The 19747-nt window shown below is 38.8% G+C and overlaps 1 protein-coding gene across 2 annotated transcripts in view; it reads left to right on the top strand.

Moving 5' to 3' along the window:
- The first annotated feature begins 223 nt into the window (after positions 1-223).
- The window catches only part of DCP2 (decapping mRNA 2), a 51943-nt gene continuing 32419 nt past the window's right edge, over positions 224-19747 (top strand). For both annotated transcript variants that reach the window (XM_081231326.1, XM_081231325.1), the window contains exons 1-4: positions 224-402; positions 12143-12294; positions 18587-18714; positions 19133-19231. In XM_081231326.1, the coding sequence (XP_081087452.1) occupies positions 350-402; positions 12143-12294; positions 18587-18714; positions 19133-19231 (432 nt within the window). In that variant the 5' untranslated portion in view covers positions 224-349. The remainder of the gene's footprint in view (positions 403-12142; positions 12295-18586; positions 18715-19132; positions 19232-19747) is intronic.

Raw genomic sequence — 19747 nt, 5'->3', positions numbered from 1 at the left:
GTTTTCTGAGTAGCAACTGAACAGCTTGAAGACGGATTGGAGCCGACGGACCAATAAACAAACGTCTCATTGGCTTAGCTTGCTCAGGCTGCCGGTTCTCCAGCTTCCCATTGGCCCTTTCAAGCAGAGCAGGGGCGTGGCTCCCGGGGCTCCGCCCCCGCTCCGCGGCCCAGCCTCGGCGTCCCTGGCTGAGGGAGCCGGGCGGAAGTGAGCGGGTCCCGCCCCTTCCCCCTCTCGTTTTCGTTGGAGCCGCCGCCGTCGCCGCAGCCGCCGCCTGCTCTCCGTGCCGTACCCTCGGTCCCCGGCCGCGCGGAGCCGGGATGCACTGCTCCTGCTGTGGGTCCTCATCATGGAGACTAAACGGGTGGAGATTCCCTGCAGCGTCCTGGACGATCTCTGCAGGTACTGGGGCGCCCCGCGCTGCTCCGGCCCCCTGTCGTCCCCTGCTCTTTTTCTCTAAGTTTCGGCGACCCCGGACGCCTCCGCGTCTCCTCCCCCGGCTCACATCCTTGTCCGGGCTTTCCGGTCCCGCCGCTGCTCCCTTTCCCCCTCGACCCTTATCTCGGACGACACCCCCCTCTTTTTCCGCCGCAGCCTCCCTGTTTCTCACGCCCCCCTCCATTCCTCCTCGCGCAGCGCTGGAATTTCCTCATTTTCTTAGTTCCCCAACTACTTTGGTTTTCCCGCAAGCGAAGGCGCTTCGCCAAAGCCTGGATCTTTGGCATTTTGGGGGCAGCCCCTCCCCCCTCCCATTGCTTTTTCTGGCTCTCTGGCTTTCACAGACCGTTTTACCCCCTCCTCCCTCCATCTCATTTCCCCAATTCTGTTGAAAGACCCCAAGGTTCTCGGACCTACGCAGGGAGCAATTTTCAAATTTACCTTTACCCCGGAGTATTCTTATGGGTCCGTGGCGTTCTCTGTGAATTGCTGTAAAGAATTATTCTTTTGTTCATCCCCAAACTTATCATTGGAAGTGGGAAAAAAAGCCTGGAGTTCCTCCCCCCCCGCCCCAGTCTCTTAATTATCCTTATTAAAGGAAATTCTCAACCGCTGGGTTTTAACTCATGGAGTACTTTTACAAGAGAAATTTCCTGCGTTCTTCTCTCTTGTTGGCTATGATTTCAGATAGCCAAGCAAGTGTAAAATGGCCTTAAAATTTTACTTCAGGAAGAGGAACTCATTTTGGTGCAGTAATACCCTGAGTTGTCGTCGGTGTAAGTGGGTTGTGAAGTAATTTTAATTACAAATGAGTGAAAGCTCTGATTAAAACAAACACATTTCACGTATTTATGTCTAAAAGTCTGACTTTTAGTAGTTGTGTCGCATTCACGCCTCTTTTAATGGGAAAGGAAGAACTAATACTTGTGGAGTTATTACTGAGTGCCAGGCAGGCACTGGCTGCTCTCTTCACATGTATCATTTAATCCTCGAAACCACCCTATTTGGTAGGTGCAGTTTTTTCCATTTTCATCTGACAGACTCAGGTTGTAATTTACACAAGGTCACATTCATCTTAATTTAGAAAATCAAGATTTAAGACCTAGGCCTTTTTAATGTCTGCTTTTTTTCCTACGCAGGTGGATGAAATAGGCAGTCAAGTCTAATGTTATATCCTCACAAGAGAAAAGTACATGTAGATAAGTAAATAGACTAATTCAGCAACCACTGAGAATTAACGTCACTGTACTTCTTTAGTGATGGTATGATTATAACTTTTGGAATACGATAGACTCGAATGAACCACTTAAAAGGCACTCATTTTCTATGATCATTTTTCTTAAAGAGGTTTGATGTCTGTCTTAGGTAAGTGAGTGGAAGAACATATACCAGATGTGGGATTATGATTTTTATTTTCTTATTCATGTTTCCAAGATTTTTTAGAGGATGTACATTTTATAGTTAGAAAAATTAAATATGAGTAGTATTTGGAAAGGTGAGCAATAGTTTATGTATGAATTAATAGGGATACAGGTGATTTAGAAAAGATGGGTAATCTTATACTTCTTACAGTATAAGATTTGGTAGGTGCAGTTTTAAACTAATTGGCATCTAAACTAATTGCCCCATTAGTATTGGGTTTATTTTGTATATTACGGAGGATTACATCATTTAAAGAAGTCATATCACCATTATGAAGGTGGTTGATTTTATGTGTGTAATCTTACTTAAAAATAATGGTGTTGTGTTTTGTAGACTTCATGTTAAACATCTGTTGTGTTAAATAAAGATTCTTGTTTTTCTAGTTAGTGTATTTAAACTATTTTATACAAATTTTTTAGAATAGAGAAAAATTTCTTTTTTTTCCTTTAAGAAAACTTTTTGTAATTACTGTGTTTTGGCTCTGTAAGAATGATGTGTTTAAAAATTAGTGCTAGCTACTTGTTAAACTAATAGTGAAAGTGTTACCAAGCCAAACTTGGGTCTACTCCCCTGAGGTGCAGAAAAGCCTATACTGACACTGTTTGTGGTTGAAGGAAAGTATTGCATTTATTTCTGGGCCATACAAGGAAGAATGGACAGTTCATGCACAAAAGACAAACTCCCCAGTGGCTTTCAGGGAAGGGTTTTTAAAGGCAAGATGAGGGAAAGGGTCCAGGGTGAGTAATCAGCTCGTGGACATCCTTCTGATAGGTTGGTGGTGAGGTAACAGGGTGGCATTTTAGAAATCTCAAATTAACAACCTGGTTTCAAGGGTCTGAGGTCTGCTTGCTGGTGGTTAGCATACAGTTGACTTCTTCCACCTGGTGGGGGTTTTAGTTTCTGCAAAACAACTTTGGGATATGGCTCAGGATATTATCTATAGGCCTTGAGGAGGAACTAAAGGGCCTTGACTTTGTTTTATGGCTAAGCCATTATTATTTTGTCATGCTAGACTGCTTTCCTTTGTTTCTGCATTTTCTTGCTTCTCTGAACCAAATTTAGTCTAGGAGGCTAAAACTTTTCTCTGAATAAGAGGTGACTGATAGGGGGTGGGGATGTCTTTTCCCAGGAAGGCTCCTGCTCCGTTTTAAAACCAAATAACCATTTCTTAAAACTTGAGGTTTTAAAAGTAATACCATTTTTCAAGTTAATATTTATAATATCTTTGTTGATTAATTTAAAGATTTTAAAAAATTTTATTTATGTATATATGTATGTATGGCTGCGTTGGGTCTTTGTTGCTGCGCCCAGGCTTTCTCTAGTTGCGGTGAGGGGGGGCTACTCTTCACTGCAGTGCGCAGGCTTCTCTTGTTGCGGAGCATGGGCTTCAGTAGTTGCGGCTCGCGGGCTCTAGAGCACAGGCTCAGTAGTTGTGGTGCGCAGGCTTCGTTGCTCCGTGGCATGTGTGATCTTCCTGGACCAGGGCTTGAACCCGTGTCCCCTGTATTGGCAGACGGGTTCTTAACCACTGCGCCACTGGGGAAGTCCTATACTTATTTTTTAAGTACCTGCTGATTTATAAGTTTGGTCTTGACTCTTGTTTTTACTCCCTTTGTATTTTCTCCAGTTTTACTTCTTATGATCAGTACCTGTAAGGGTTTTTTTTTGCTTTGTGTTATTTTGATTTTTGATAAATTACAGAGTCCTGCTAATCTTGTCTATGTCAGCTATTGACCATATATTAATATGTTTTGGAGGAATGTAAAATTTGAGAGTGATTTTTATGTGAAACATTAGAGCAAGAGACTTAAATTTTCAAGATGTGACTTTATAACCATTAGACAGCTTATAACCTAAGACATGAAATGTTATTTTTCAGGTGGTTGAATATGGGACATTTCATTTACAGGAATACTGTGTAGCCATTAGAAATTCCTCAGGCAGTTAGCAAACAGTAAACTGAAGGAAAATGTTTGTGTCTTGAAAATGTACACATTATACTACTGAGGGTAATAACTAGTCATTTTATGCCCTTTGTTAAAACAAATTTTTAAATGTTTTGTATATGTATGTTTGTGTGCATGCACAGGAGAAGTCTGAAAGTAATATATACACCAAACTGATAAAACTGGTGACTTCTGGGTGAAATGGAATTGGAGGAGAGGAAGGGAAGACTCTGGTCTAAAATGCTTTAGTGAACCAAAATTACTTTATAATAAAACATGTACGTGTATGTAAAAAAGTAAATCAGCACCATTTTATGGTGATATTTGCCTTCGGTGCGCCATGATTTTTGACGTTAAAAGTAAAATACATAGTTTTCCAGTACTATTTAAATAATCTTATTAAAGATTTGGAAAGCATGTTTTTAAAGTAAAAACTGAAAACTGCAGTTTGGTAAGTTATTTCTCTTAAAGAAGTGTTTGGAGTTTTTTATAAGCCCCTTTAGAATTAAATTGTAAAGCCACTCCAGTGTTAAAAGGAGAAAGGTATTTTCTAGCAACTAATGTTGCTGCTATTTTGGTGATCATATAGGTTAATTAAAGAATTTGTGTTTATCTTCAGCTTGCCATCTTAGTGTTCAGTTCACTGGAAGCATTTTTGTATTAATTGTAGTCCTTGTGCTAATGCTTTGTTTATCTATGGGAACGCTGGAAAAGTGACATTTTTGTTAGGTGGAGAAATTTTTCCCATAACAAAATATTGTGGAAAGCATTTTATTTTAGCTATTAAAATATACATATGTATGTATATACAAACACTTTTAAATCTTTAAAACAGATCAAAAACATTCACAGAATGAAAGCATTGAAGTTTAATTTTCCTGTATCAAAATTTCCTATTTCTTACAAAGTTTCTTAAAGAAGTTAGCCTTTCAGTATTAAAAAATGTACTCATCTGTAAGGTTTTAAAAAAATCAAACAGTACAGATGAATTTATAAAATGAAAAGCAACAGTCTCTTGCCCTACCCCTTTTATCCCAGTTCTGCTCTCCAGACTTTTACCTGTTTTGTGTTCAGTTCTTCTGGTGGATATTTCAATATTTTAAAGTATACTTGCACCAGTTGCTATCAACTTTAGATATTAAATTGAGGATTTAGTGTATCTTGGTAGATTATTAAGTGAGGGTTTAGTTTACACTTACTGTTGCCCTTGTCCTACTTCCAGTACAGTTATATCACTATTTTAAATCGTTCCATTGGTTACCTTCGTGACTTTAATATACTTAAAGTTGTATTTCTGTTTTACGGAGTTCAGTGTCTCTTGAGTCTGTATTTGATAAGGTGAGGCACTTAGTGCCCCATCATTTCTTCCGTTTCTTACCCATTCCCTCAGTTTCTATCCAGGTGAACTTAAAATAGAAATTAAGATTGATAGTATTTACATTACATTTTGTAACCTTATGAAATCTTATACATTTTGCTACTGGTTGATTGCAAAAGCTGAATAATAATAATGGCATTTGTTATACAGTATTACTATGTAAATATTTTTCACAGTAGAGGCAAGTCTACAATGGTTAGGATTTTGTTTCTTTTCCATCTGGCCATAGTCAAGATCCTTTTGTAAGAATCTTGAAAGAGAATGAATGTCCTAATGAATTCTCTTTTCTTACATTCTACAAATTGCTCAAAATAATACAGTTTAATTTTTTCTTTTGGAGAAGGAAGCATATGCTTTGTTCATTATTCCTTGATTCCTTCTAGCTATTCTTGAAATAATTTTTTCCCCTTTTGTTCTAATTTTGGCTTTTTGCTTCATGTTTGGACTGTGATTCTCTTGCACATTTACCCTTCTCCCCCAACATGCCCAAAGTTTCTTGCTGCCGTCCACCATCACCCCCTCATCTGCTCCTTTATTTTTTATTTATTTTTTTAAAGATTCTTTTTTATTTTTTAAAGTTTTTAATTTATTTTTGGCTGCGTTGGGTCTTTGTTGCTGTGTGCGTGCTTTCTCTAGTTGCGGCGAGCGGGGTCTACTGTTCGTTGCGGTGCGCGGTTTTCTCATTGCGGTGGATTCTCTTGTTGCAGAGCATGGGCTCTAGGTGCGTGGGCTCAGTAGTTGTGGCTCACAGGCTCTAGAGTGCAGGCTCAGTAGTTGTGGCACACGGGTTTAGTTGCTCTGTGGCATGTGGGATCTTCCCCGGACCAGGGCTCGAACCCATGTTCCTTGCATTGGCAGGCGGATTCTTAACCACTGCACCACCAGGGAAGTCCCTGCTCCTTTATTATATCCTTGGTCTTACCCTCAATCATACTAGTGTCTACTGTTCTACAGAATTCTTTTTTCCTGGAGAATGCCGTCTTGGAGATCTCCACTCTCTTAGTCTAATCTGGACTGGTTGCTTCTTAGTCTTGCCAAACAACTGGCACACTAGAATTCCCTTTCCCAGCTCTCCCAGGTTGTATCTCTTCTTTCTTGAATCCTGTTTTACGCTTTCATGGTTTTCATTCTTGTTTTGCTGGTGTACATTCTAAAGTAATTTCCTTTGAGGGGGTCATTAGAGAGTAAACTTTCTGAGTCCGTATATGACTGAAATGTCTCTTTTTCTTCTCACAGTTATGTTTCCAGGTGGTCCAGGGTCCACACTTTCAGTACCAAGGCTCCAGGAGATATCCTCAACACTGTCTTTTCTTCACAGCCAGTTTTTTAATGTGTTTATTTTTTTCTTTGTCATGAATTAGATTTTCCTTAGACATTGGGTGATTTTTGGTTGCTGTTTCATATTTAAGATGAGGCTGTAGAGGGACTTACTTGTTGATAGGCTTCTTTATGAGAGTAGATAGGGAGCTGACTTTTATGCTGGGAGACCCTTGAATACCAGTGTGTAGGAGTTTTGCTTTGGGGTGCCAACACTCAAACCTGTCTGCTAAAGTTAGAAAAGGGCCTTGGGTGTTGTTCCTCCTTCCCCCACCTTTTGTAGGAGAAACTTCTGACTGTCAGGAATGAAAGAAGAGTGGATGTTCTCCTATTACATAAATAGACCTCTCGTTACCCTTTTTTAAAAGTTTTATTTCTTATTCTCATCTTCCAGCTTACCTTTCTTCATTTGGGGCTTTTCTGGATTGGGATGGGAATGGGATTGGATTTCTCTGTCTTAGGCATTTTCTTACCCCATTTTAGATTATGGTTAGTATCCTCTAGAAATTTGTTGAAATGCAAATTTAAAAAAATTTATTTAATTAATTTATTTTTGGCTGCGTTGGGTGCTAGTTGCTGCACGCGGGCTTTCTCTAGTTGCGGCCAGTGGGGGCTACTCTTCGTTGCGGTGCGTGGGCTTCTCATTGCAGAGGCTTCTCTTGTTGTGGAGCACAGGCTCTAGGCACATGGGCTTCAGTAGTTGTGGCACTCAGGCTCAGTAGTTGTGGAGCACGGGCTTAGTTGCTCTGTGGCATGTGGGATCTTCCCGGACCAGGGCTCAAACCCGTGTCCCCTGCATTGGCAGGTGGATTCTTAACCACTGCACCACCAGGGAAGTCTGAAATGCAAATTTCTAGTTAAAGATAGTAGACTGAACACAAACATCTACTCCACAAAAAGAGTAAAGTTTAACAATTTTAAATGCATAACCCACAAGAAAAGGAAGATTGGGTGAAGAGATGAGCAGCAAAACTTGTAAACCGTACAGCAGAAGGGAAAGTGGCATATGACTTAGCAGACCTGATAGAGTGAAAGACTACTGTAGTAGTCAGTCTACTTCAGAATTAGAGAATATTGAAAAGTGGCAGAAGTGAGTTTATGCATCCTGTAATCATATTGAAAACCATCCTTCTTCCCCTGCTCAGCTCCCAGAATGTGGCAGCCTGGGCTTTACCCTCCAGATAGGAGATTGGAAGGCTCTTGTCTAGATGATCTGACTAGCCCACGAGGAAACACCTAAAAATACTAACATTGGAGGTTCCTTGATTAAATGGCTCAGCCTGATCACCTTAAATGGTGCCTCATAGTTTGACAACCTTCCTAATTAGCTTTGTGGTCTATCACATTAAATACGAACATCTGAAATAGACCTCAACACAAAAAGTAGAGCATAAAACTAACAACAACAAAAAAAGCAACTGAAAAGAATCAAACTATGTAGATAGAAGAAAACTTTAAAACAAAAAAACCCCTCAAAACTACATTGATCTCCTTAGATAGGTAGGTTTTTACAGTCATGGAATAACAGAATTATCTGTGAAAGCATAATTTAAACAATTAAAAATAGCCTTTGGAATTTTAAATATGAGAGTAGAAACAAAAACCTCAATAGATGGCTTGCAAGAGACCGTTTCCTGAAAGTAAGGGGGCTTGAGAAATTAGAGATAGGAAATATCAGAGAAAAGTGAAGAATCAAAGGATCAGTCCACGAGGTCCTTTAGTGCTGAAGGAGGTGAGTTTCTAAATAGGTAAAGTCCATTGAATGGGTGATGCAGTGGATGAATAATAGACAACTGGGAAATTTCAGAACATTGAGGATAGAAGGAAGAACCTGGAAGCTTCCAGTCTGAAAAAACAGGTTGGACAAAGGAATCTGAGTGGCTTCAGTCTTCACATCAAAATTATAGGCTGGCAGGAGCGGGCACTGTCTTCAGGATTCTGAAGGAAAATGATTTCCAACCTGGAATTCTTTACCTAGCCAAGGTGTCAAGTGTGAGGATAAAAATAGTCTCAAATTCACCATGTCTTAATATTAATCTCCCCTGCATCCTTTTTCCAGAAGGCATGGGAGGATGTACTTCGTGAAAATAGGAAGTACATTAATCAGGAGGAAGACAGGATATAAGAAACAGATCTAAATACAGGATGGGGCTTCCCTGGTGGCGCAGTGGTTAAGAATCCGCCTGCCAATGCAGGGGACACAGGTTCGAGCCCTGGTCCGGGGAAGATCTCACATGCCGCGGAGCAACTAAGCCCGTGCACCACAACTACTGAGCCTGTGCTCTAGAGCCTGCGAGCCACAACTACTGAGTCAGCGTGCCACAACTACTGAAGCCCGTGGGCCTAGAGCCCATGCTCTGCACGCAAGAGAAGCCACTGCAGTGAGAAGACAGCGTACCACAACGAAGAGTAGCCCCTGCTCGCCGCAACTAGAGAAAGCCCGCGCACAGCAACGAAGACCCAGTGTAGCCAAAAATAAATAAATAAAATAAATTTATTAAAAAAAAATACAGGATGGAGGCGTTGGGAACTATAGGATGCTAGTGAAAGGATAGCATAGAATGACAGATGTGTATTATGTGAAGTGACAACCACTCCAGATTGGAACAGATCAGAAGGCTCAGGGATAGTCTTCAAGGTGAAACAGATGTGTCTGAATTAACATCTTGAGAAAAAAAATTTAGGAAACTAGTGGAAGACTGAGTTCGTGACAAGTATAGAGAAAACAAAGCAAAGACAATAAGACATTTATTAATTAGTGGGAGAACAAAGGATTGTGCTTAAAAGGGAAAACAATCGTAGCTTGTCACATGGCTTAGTCTTGAATTGCGTTTGCAGAGTCATAGTAATGTAAAGACTGAATTTTTGATCTAACCCGATGGTTATCAACTGGGAGTGATTTTGCTCCCCTCAGGGAAGTTTGGCAGTGGCTGGAGATCTTTTTGGTTGTCACAGCTTACTGGAGAGTGCTATTGACATCTAATAAGCAGAGGCTACTGATAGTGATAAACACCTACAGCACACAGGACAGCTCCTCTCAACATACAGTTATCAGTTCCAGGTGTCAATAGTGCTGAAGTTAACAAACTAACCAAACTAAGATATCATGTGTTGGGAAGATGGAGAGATGAGAATGGTGTGTAGAATGAGAGTGGGAGGACTGGAGTTGTTAATTCTTCAGCTTCCATAATGGAGATCAATAGAAAATGTCCTAAACTGAGAAAATAAGAAATAGCAGACAGGTGTTTTTTTTTGAGACTTGGTGTAAGTTAAATAAAATCAGATAAAAGAAGGCTAGTTTTTGCAGTGCTTTTTGTCTTTGTGTATCATCTACTGGCTAGTCTGAGACTTGGGCAGTGGTCTGTCTCATACATCGTTCAGCTCACAAAGTGTGTGGTATGCTGTTTGTATTCTAATCCAAGTTTGTGTGGTTTGGGGTTGAGCCTCAGAGTTCATAAACAATTTCGTGGGACCATTTTCCTGAGCTGCTCCTTTTCTGCTATCTCCCTGGTACTTCTTGGCTCCCCTTTTTGAGGAAATTGAATATTGAAAATGGCAAAAATGGAAAGACGCTCTACCGCACATTTCATGTGACTCTGCTCATGCCTGGGACCAAGCAGCTGGAGGTTAGAAGTAAAATAAGTAATGGATGTTGGCCCTAATCTCTTGGGACCTCCCAGCTCTTGCTATCGGAGAGGAAGGTTCCCGTCCATCAAAGTTTTAGTCTCTGTGGATCCCTGTTATAGCCACTGTTGCTGCCACGTCTAACCAGTGTGGCATTGCTTGGGCGCTGGGGCATGAGAGAATGGAGAAAAGAGAGGGGAAATTTCCCCCACTGTCTCCGAGTGTTAAGAGATTCCTTTAGATGCCTTTCTTGATCCTTGAGGGCTTTTGGAGGTCACTTCTAACCCCCAATCCAGCTAGTGGATATTGGAGGGTGAAAAATGGTAAATTTGCATATTCGTCCTCCTCCCCAATCATTCTTCTGCTGTTTACTTTTCACAGTCCTCAAACAGCTGCTCCATGTATTTTGTCCAGGTTTTATACGTTTTATGGGAGGGACAGAGTTTACTCCATCTTACCTTTCAAAGATAAATTGTAACTATCAGTATGTCACTGTAAGTATATGCAGACAATTTGCTAGCCTATGGGAATAAAAGTATGCAAAGATATCTCAGTGAAGTAATTTGGAAGAGTTTATGGACAGTGATAGTAAAAATTAGATAATTACTATAATGGAGGAGTTGAAAGAGTTTATAAATCTGTTCAGAGGAGTCTGATATACCTATATAGGAGATACAGTGTTAAGTCATGAGGGATGAATTATAAATTGGCTAGATGGACAAGAGAAGGGAATAGATATAGTATGTGGATGGCAATTTAGGACATTACTAAGAATTAGGTATCACTGGGTATAAAGAACCTTAAAGAGTGATAGAGGCTGTGTAGGTGAGCAGGCACTGGATCTTGAATGCCGTATGGAAGAGCTCAGGTTTTTATATCTTAGATTATGCCATTAGCGTTGTATGTTACATGTCTTGGTTTTAGTGTAGATGCAGTTTTAAGCTCCTTTCCCCATTGTTTCTCTATATTGAATTGTAGATTATTGTACATACATTTGTCTTAACATTTACTTATTCAATCCCCTATTGGAATGCTACATTATTTTTATAATTTAAAAGCATTTTTTTTGAGGTTTGATTTGAAACTTGAAAACAACAAAGAACATTTAGCACCACAGCTAGTGAATAGTGTAAGTGATCAAACTGGGTGATGCTATTTTTAATTTTAGAAAAAGACTCTAAAAACCAGTGGATTTCTTTTATGTAGTTCAGTCTGTCTCTAAAGGTCGCTAGAAAAAAAGATTACAGAAATGCTAAGCGTGGAAGAAGCTTAATGGTGGTTGCTTAATGAGTCCTGTAGATCACATAAATTTTGACTTGTTGCATAAAAGGGGTTAATTATCTTAATCATATATATACATATGTGTATTTAATATAGTGCACACTTATACTACATATTAAAATAAATGTCCCTTCCTCCCTCTGAATGCACTTGGAAAAGACAATTAGGTTTTTTTAAAAGTGAGTATATTTGCAAGTTATTTTGAACTCAGGTTCTTCAGATGAGCTTCTTGGGAAATCTGGTCTATTAATGATTTCTTCAATTTTTTTTGTAATACTTTAAATATGAAGATTAAGCAGCTAACATCTTTTCTACTTGAGTATATGAATATATTTGCATATATTCTTTGAAAATGTTACCAGACATGGGAGGGAATCCTAGTGAAGTTTGTTTTCTTGCTCACCTTTAATTTATTGTTAGAGAGCTCTTAAGTTTATCTCTGTACTTGTGAACAGAGGGTAGATGGCCTCTTAAAAAAATTCTATTATGAATGAGATATATGTGATATCTCTCTTCTTTTTGTTTTGTTTTGTTTTGTTTGTTTCTTCTTTTTTTTTTTTTTTTTTTAAAGACTCATCTTCCTTGTAGTAATTTCCTGCCAGTTTTGCTTCCTTGATCAGTACTGCTCTGAGTCCCTTTTCTATGTTGGTGGGTCAGGAGTGAAGCAATTAAAAAGGTTAAAATAAATTGTTATGGTTTGTAAATGTAATTTTTGTATGTTTTCTGTTTTTGACAGCCGATTTATTTTGCATATTCCCAGCGAGGAAAGAGACAATGCTATCCGAGTGTGTTTTCAGATTGAACTTGCCCATTGGTTTTACTTGGATTTCTACATGCAGAACACACCAGGATTACCTCAGTGTGGGATAAGAGACTTTGCTAAAGCTGATATCCTTTTTATTACTATAATGAATGTCTTTCATTCTTATTAATAAGGTATTTTAGCACAAATTTTCTTTTGCTTGTTGAGATTTATAACCTTTTAGATAAAACATACTTGATTTCTAAAAATTGTCAAAAATGTAAAACATGTATTTATGGTTTGTGCCTGATTGTGGTAGGCACAGTTTGATAGTACGGTTGTACCTCGGTATTTATGGGGATGGTTCCAGGACCACCCCCCTTCCCGCAGGATATGAAAATCCATGGATGCTCAGGTTCCTTAGACTGTGTAAAATGGCAAAGTACAGTCAGCCCTCGGTATCTGCGGGTCCTATATCTGGATACTGAGGGGCCAACTGTATTCTTATTTTTACGTTGAGGACCCCCTAAAACGTGCAGTGATAATTAGAATTAAATTTGATTTTCTTTTTTTTCATATGTAGCCAGCCTATTTCTAGAACTGATCTGTTTTTTACATTCCTCTTGCTATTCCACTTAACTGGATGATCTTTATTCAGATTACTACCTTTCTGGGATAGAAATTCTTAAATAATTATTGAGTACTTGCTGTTTTCAAAGCAGTTTTGGGGTCTGTGGCAAATTCAAAGAAGTCCTTGCCTTTAGAGAAGGTTTTGTTCCTTCCTATTTACAAATAAAATAGAAACTTGTCATCATTTATTAATTATAAGATTGACATGAATATTTAAGATTATAAAAGAAGCTATGTCACAAGGCAACAAAATTGATAAATTGCTAATGCTTCTTATACTAAGTGTTTTTAGAATTTGGCAAAAGGTGGAAAGATTTTAGGCAAAGCTATATTTTTAAGGGAATATAGCATTTTCTAAACAGGCTGGAGTGGGGAATATGTTGCAGGTAAAGAAAAGGGACTGAGCAAAATTGGAGAGTTGGAAAGGATAAGAGATATTTTGGGAAGTAAATTAGTTTGTATTGAGTTTCTTACAGGGATACAAGAGGGCATATGGATGGAAGTTATATAGGGGGAATTTGTGGGGTTTTAAATCCTGAGCCAAACTGCTTTGATTTTTATTTTCTAGGTCATTGTTTTTAAGCATAAATCATGTGCTCAGATGCAATTGTACCCACAAGTTCACTGTACTACACTAGTTGGAGTAGAGTTGGAGTAGGGATAGGTGACCTAAAATAACCCTCATACTCAGCTCCCTGTGCTTTTTCTTGAGCTGTATGAAATAAGGAACCCCTTAGGGCTCTGTAGAAAATGGATGAAACTCTGTTTATTCTGCATTACTGTTAACCATTGAAAGTTTTTGAGCAAGGCTAAGTCAAGAATATTACTCAGACCATTTGAAAATGGTGTTCAAGAAAACTTATTTGGCAGGACAGGTTGAACCACAAGGACTGTTAAATACTTGAGATATGGAGCAGTAAGGTCCTGAACCATAGTAGAGGGACTACAAAGAAAAGACAGAAGAGACAGATTTCAGTGGCAGAAATGCTCAAGCTGTTTGACAGATTAAATATGGAGAAGTAAATGAAAAAATCAAAGGGGAATAGAAGTACCGTTGAGCACTGTCTTTGTTAAAGTCTTGGTAGCAGGTTTTATGAAGAAATCATAGAAGACTTTGCTTTTAAGGAGCTATAAACGTGATTAAAACAGGAAAGTTGTCTTCTGCGGTTTTGGTCTGTTTTGCATAGACTTAGGGTTCTACCAGAGCAACTATACATACTTTGGGGTTCTGGGTAAGATTTTGTGTGTGTGTGCACATGAGTTTTAAAAAGTTTCCTTGTTATTAAAAAAAAAGCCTCTGTTTTAGTTAAGTTTCTTTTAATTCATTTATATGGAGGAAAAAACTTTTATTGCTGGTGTGGTAGACTTCATTCAATAATTGAGTGCTTCCTGTGGGCCCGGCATTGTGCAGTGAACAAGGTTGATTTGGTTGCTGTCTTCAAGAGGATTACAGACAGGAAAGGACGTGATTACATTGCAGTCTGTTAGGTTTTGATAAGGTAGCATAGGGCTCAGTAGGAATAGCGAAGAGACTAATCCAACCCAGATTCGGAATTAGATAAAAGTTTTCTTTGGAGGAAGGGTCTTGTAGGCCATGTTTGTTTGGACTTTATCCATAAGAGTAATAAAAGAATATAGGAGATTAAAAAAAAACTTTGCTTTTGGGAAAAAATTTTAGCTTACAGAGAAGTTGAAAGTATATTACAATCAACTGCCGTTATACCCTTTTTATGTATTCACGCATTGTTAGCTTTTTGCCATATTTGCTTTATTTCTCTAGGGGTGTTTTGAAAGAAGCTCTGAAATAGTGTAGGCAGTGAATTGGAGGAACATGAGATTGGAAACCTAGTTAAGATGCTATTTCATTAATTTATGAGCGAGAAATGGAAACCTGTGATAGAAGTGAATAGAAGATATTAAATTTCAGTGGTATTTAGGAGTAAAATTTGTCTTAACTTGGATGTTTGAGGAAAGTTGGAAGAAGGAATCGAGGATGGTATCCAGGTTCCTGATTTGAACAGTTGAGTGGATGGGTGTGCCATTCCATTTGTAGAAAAATAATGGAGGAGAAGTTTTGTGGGGGAATGATGGGCTCAGTTATGGACATATTGGTTTGTGGTACCTGTGGGATATTGAAGTGGTGAGACTATGTAGAATAAAAGTTAATAGTACGAACCCTGGAGCCAGATTACTTGGGTTGCCATCCCACCTTTGCCATTTACCAGCCGTGCAACCTTGGGCAAATAGTGGGGCTTTTCTGTGCCTCTGTTTTCTCTTTTGTTAATTTTGCATGGTCTTGTGATTTTTCTTCAATAAGCACTCAGCAGTGTGGGTATAGAATGGCTGTCTTGGACTTGATCCTGGGTTGAGGTTTTACTAGGGAGCTGTGTTCAGAATAGTGGGGCGAGGAAATTTTGGATATTACTAAGACATTGATTAAAGTGATGGACCATATTGTTTAGGGAAGGAAATAAAAGCAGGAGGGTGCTAATATGGAGAAAGGAAAACAGTCAAAAATAGTTGTAGAATAACAGTATATTGTGAGTAATTAGAAGACTGCCGTAGAAAATTGTGGTCACAATGTTTTATTCTAATCAAAGTACTATAATAGTTCTATTGATGGCAAGGTCCAGAATGTTCCTGTGGGAATTGGTCCCAGAAGTGGGCATGGATGTAAAGTACAAGGAATACAAGGAACTGAGCCTGGAGCATGAGATGAGTTGTTCTTGGGGAGATCGATATCATCTATGATAATGGAAGGATGGAGATTACTATCTAAATGATTGTCTATCGTTAGAGCAGATTTTTCATGTTTTTGCAAAAATGTTAGAATAAAAAGAGTATATAAAAAATCACTGAATTGTTAAAAAAAAGAAAGAGAATATATGTAATACAAGTAGATATATGTGCTTAAAATTTCTTACATTCTTCATGTAATCAATGTGGTCTTCTGTCTTTCTCTTAGAACTATTGTGTAGGGCCCAGTAACCCAGATTCAAGACGCAAAATGGTTTGGTGGTTAAGAAAATAAGACAGTAGCCAAGTAGTGATCTTAGTAAAAATTAGAAAGATAATTAACATTACTCAGAGCATGTCATAGGGTTTTTTAAATTAAATACATTGTCTCATTAAATAAAAATGGTATTCAAAAACTTTCCACTCCCTTGTTTGAATTACTTTATGTATTCCTGAATATGGAGGAGGATTGAAGAGTTGTCAGTGGGGAAATTGATGTCATTTTGGATTGGGTTCTGTTATTTGCTAATTGTGTGGACTTGAGCAAGTACTTTTCAACATTAATTCCAAGTGTATCTTGAACTGTAGTTGGTTGGTTCATCAACTCACTCATTTTATGGTGATTTTGGGATAGGGAAAAAAGTAGGTAAATGAAGAGTGTAGATAATTTCCAAGGTTATGTCAGTTGATTTAATTTCTTTTGCTAAACCTTTGTTTTATTCTTTTTAAAGAAGTTGTTTAATGGGTAGAAAAATGAGATAACACTTCATTAGAGAGACGTTGATGCACCTTGAAGTTAATGAGGAACATTGTAGGGAGAAGGAAGAGAAAGAAAAAAACTAGATGTCTTCCTCTTTGAATTATTGGAAGTTACCTATATTCCTGGGGTATATTCATATGTTTTTTTCACTATGGTTAAATTTTTAATGGAAAAAATATCCATTTATTTTAAATTTATAGCTAGATTCAAAAAAATCTGTGGTGACTTTAAAACACATAAGGGATTTTACTGAACATCTCAAGCCAGACTTGTATTGAGAAATAGCTTCCAGAATTCTAGCAAGCTGTTGTAGGACCATAGGGCTTCATGGAATAGTTAATATTATATCCATAATTTATCCTTTTTTTCCCCCTCCCTAAATAAAAGCAAGGAGTGTTTATATTGAGATTAATCTACTGCCTGTCTTTTTTTTTTTTTTTTCTTTTTGCGGTATGCGGGCCTCTCACTGTTGTGGCCTCTCCCGTTGCGGAGCACAGGCTCCGGATGCGCAGGCCCAGCGGCCATGGCTCACGGGCCCAGCCGCTCCGCGGCATATGGGATCCTCCCAGACCGGGGCACGAACCCGTATCCCCTGCATCGGCAGGCGGACTCTCAACCACTGCGCCACCAGGGAGGCCCTACTGCCTGTCTTTAAATCACAGTGTTGTTATAGATGGTTGACTTTTTTGAGCTCTTTGAGAACCTTAGTTCTTACTACAACTATAAAACCAAAGCAAAGTTTTAAACACAAAGCTGTAGAACTCATAAAATTAGTTTTCATAAAGTGAATTTAATGTGATGTTTTTGTTTAAACCAAACTACTAGTCACAATGTGAATATAATGCTGACTTTAAGGGTGTTTTGATGTGCCTGTGCTACAGGTTTTCCCAGAACCTTTCTTTATGTGTTATGAAACCTTCCTTTCTGTGTTACAGTGGAATATCATTTGACCCTAATACACTATTTGCATATTACGTTTTTTCTGTTTTTAGTAGCCCACGGCAGTTAAAGTACTAGTACCAATATGGTCTCTAAAATCCAGTAGTGTAGTACTTGATGGATGAGATCATCCAAATGATTGAAAATATGCTCATATTACATGAATTTACATTAACATAAAAACGAAAAGACAGAATATGTAAGTTTGTTTTTTTTTTTTTTTTTTTTTGCGGTATGCGGGCCTCTCACTGTCGTGGCTTCTCCCGTTGCGGAGCACAGGCTCCAGACGCGCAGGCTCAGCGGCCACGGCTCACGGGCCCAGCCGCTCCGCGGCATGTGGGATCTTCCCGGACCAGGGCACGAACCCGTGTCCCCTGCATCGGCAGGTGGACTCTCAACCACTGCACCGCCAGGGAAGCCCTGTAAGTTTTCATAGAGGACTTGAAGACCCTTGAGAATGTCCTCCATTTGAGAAACGCTATCATAAATTATAATTTTCCCCACAGTTTTCATAATTAACAGTGCTGTAGTGATGAAGCATTTGGTAGCATGGAGTATTGGAAGTCTGAGCATATACTTTGCAGGTTTAGGTTTTATTTACTTTAAAAAAAACTTACTTAGCCCAGTTTTGGGGAGGCATGCCCAGTTTCTTTTGAAACAGGCCATACTTTCCTTAAAACCCATATTTACCTTTCCCTATAATCCTTAATAAATCTTCATCTTAAAAATGTTTTAAATTATAGGAGCACTATATATACATGGTAAAGAAATTTGGCAGTGTAGAATGGTATACGCCATCCCTAGTTCTGCTTCCCAGAGTTAGCCACTTCCACTTACTCTTTTTTTTTTTTTTGGCCTTGAGGCTTGTGGGATCTTAGTTCCCGACCAGGGGCTGATCCTCTGCTCCCTGCACAGGAAGTGCGGAGTCCTAACCACTGGACCACCAGGGAGTTCCCACTTTCACTTATTCTGATGGTTCCTAGCCCTTACCAGTATATGTGTACTGTGCTTAAATTTCTTGCTGTCAGTTTCAGTATCTGTTGACTCTTAATATGATGAATTTGACCCACTTAACGAGAGTTTTTCGAAGTGTTCACATGGTCCTGAATTTATTTGTGTTAACTTAGGGAGCCAGAGTATTTGAGTATTCACAATTTACTTGATTTGTGTCTAGGCTAAATGCAGAAGTAGCAATGGCTTGTTCAAGAGAAAACAAATGTGAAAAGACAAAAGCAGGAAGGATAAACTTAAGTGAGTTGAAGATATGAGTAATTTCATGTAAAATACACAGTTGATTTAAATAGATCTTTTTATGTGTATAAGTGGTTAAGCTGTATTAAGGGAGAAAGTAGCTTCCTTAACACAATGTATACTCTTCAGTCATTGTCCATTTTTGCTGCCTCAAGGTGAAGATGTGGAAAAAATTTTGGATGAATGGAAGGAATATAAAATGGGAGTGCCAACATATGGTGCAATTATTCTTGATGAGACACTTGAAAATGTGAGTGAGAGTAGTAATAAAAGATTTTTAGTGAAATGGTGATCAGCTGTGTTCATCCTAATATGTTGTTTTTATAATGTTCTGAACTGAGGTTTTAAAAATATACTTAGATTTTTAGTGATAAAAGGCCAGATTTTGTATATTTCATCTGCATTCTGCATCTTAATAATTTATGCTTGTTGCAGTATGGCTTATTGCAAAGGAATCACTTGATTTTTGAAGAGATACTTTAAAATGGACAGAATGCCTTTCTTCACAGAAAAAGTAATAGTATATTTAGCTTCCTGAAAGATAGTTAACCAAGTAAAATTATTGGTGATAACAGTTACCTGAAGTAAGGAGAAAAGCACTTTTGGCTTTTAGAAAGGAACATGGGAGAGGAGGGCAAGTTTTATTTTTACCTCTGATTGTTTTGTAGGTATTACTGGTTCAGGGGTACCTAGCAAAATCAGGCTGGGGATTTCCAAAAGGAAAAGTAAATAAAGAAGAAGCTCCTCATGATTGTGCTGCTAGAGAGGTGAGTTATTGCAGTTTGAAACAGTAACATTTGGTGGTTATGCTTTGAGTGTGTTTTTTGTTTGTTTGTTTGTTTGTTTTGTTTTGTTTCTGCGGTACGTGAGCCTCTCACTGTTGTGGCCTCTCCCATTGCGGAGCACAGGCTCTGGACGCGCAGGCTCAGCGGCCATGGCTCACGGGCCCAGCCGCTCCGCGGCATGTGGGATCTTCCCGGACCGGGGCACGAACCCGTGTCCCCTGCATCGGCAGGCGAACTCTCAACCACTGAGCCACCAGGGAAGCCCTGAGTGTGTTTTTTTAGCCATGGAAACTAACTTGTTTGGATCATTTAATCCTCTTTCCAGAACTTGACTGCATGAAGTAACATCTTTTATAATGTAAATGTTGATTCATTTGTCCACATCTATCATTTATTCTCCTCTCATTTGTTTCCATTTTCTTTCATTGTTCATTTTTTATTCTATTATTTAACTTTTTTTTTAGATGATATCTTCTCCACCTTTCCTTTTAGAATTGG

This window comes from Mesoplodon bidens, assembly GCF_964165515.1.
Source record: "Mesoplodon bidens genome assembly, chromosome: 4".
Lineage (NCBI taxonomy): Eukaryota > Metazoa > Chordata > Mammalia > Artiodactyla > Ziphiidae > Mesoplodon > Mesoplodon bidens.
This window is presented reverse-complemented; position numbering and strand designations above follow the sequence as displayed.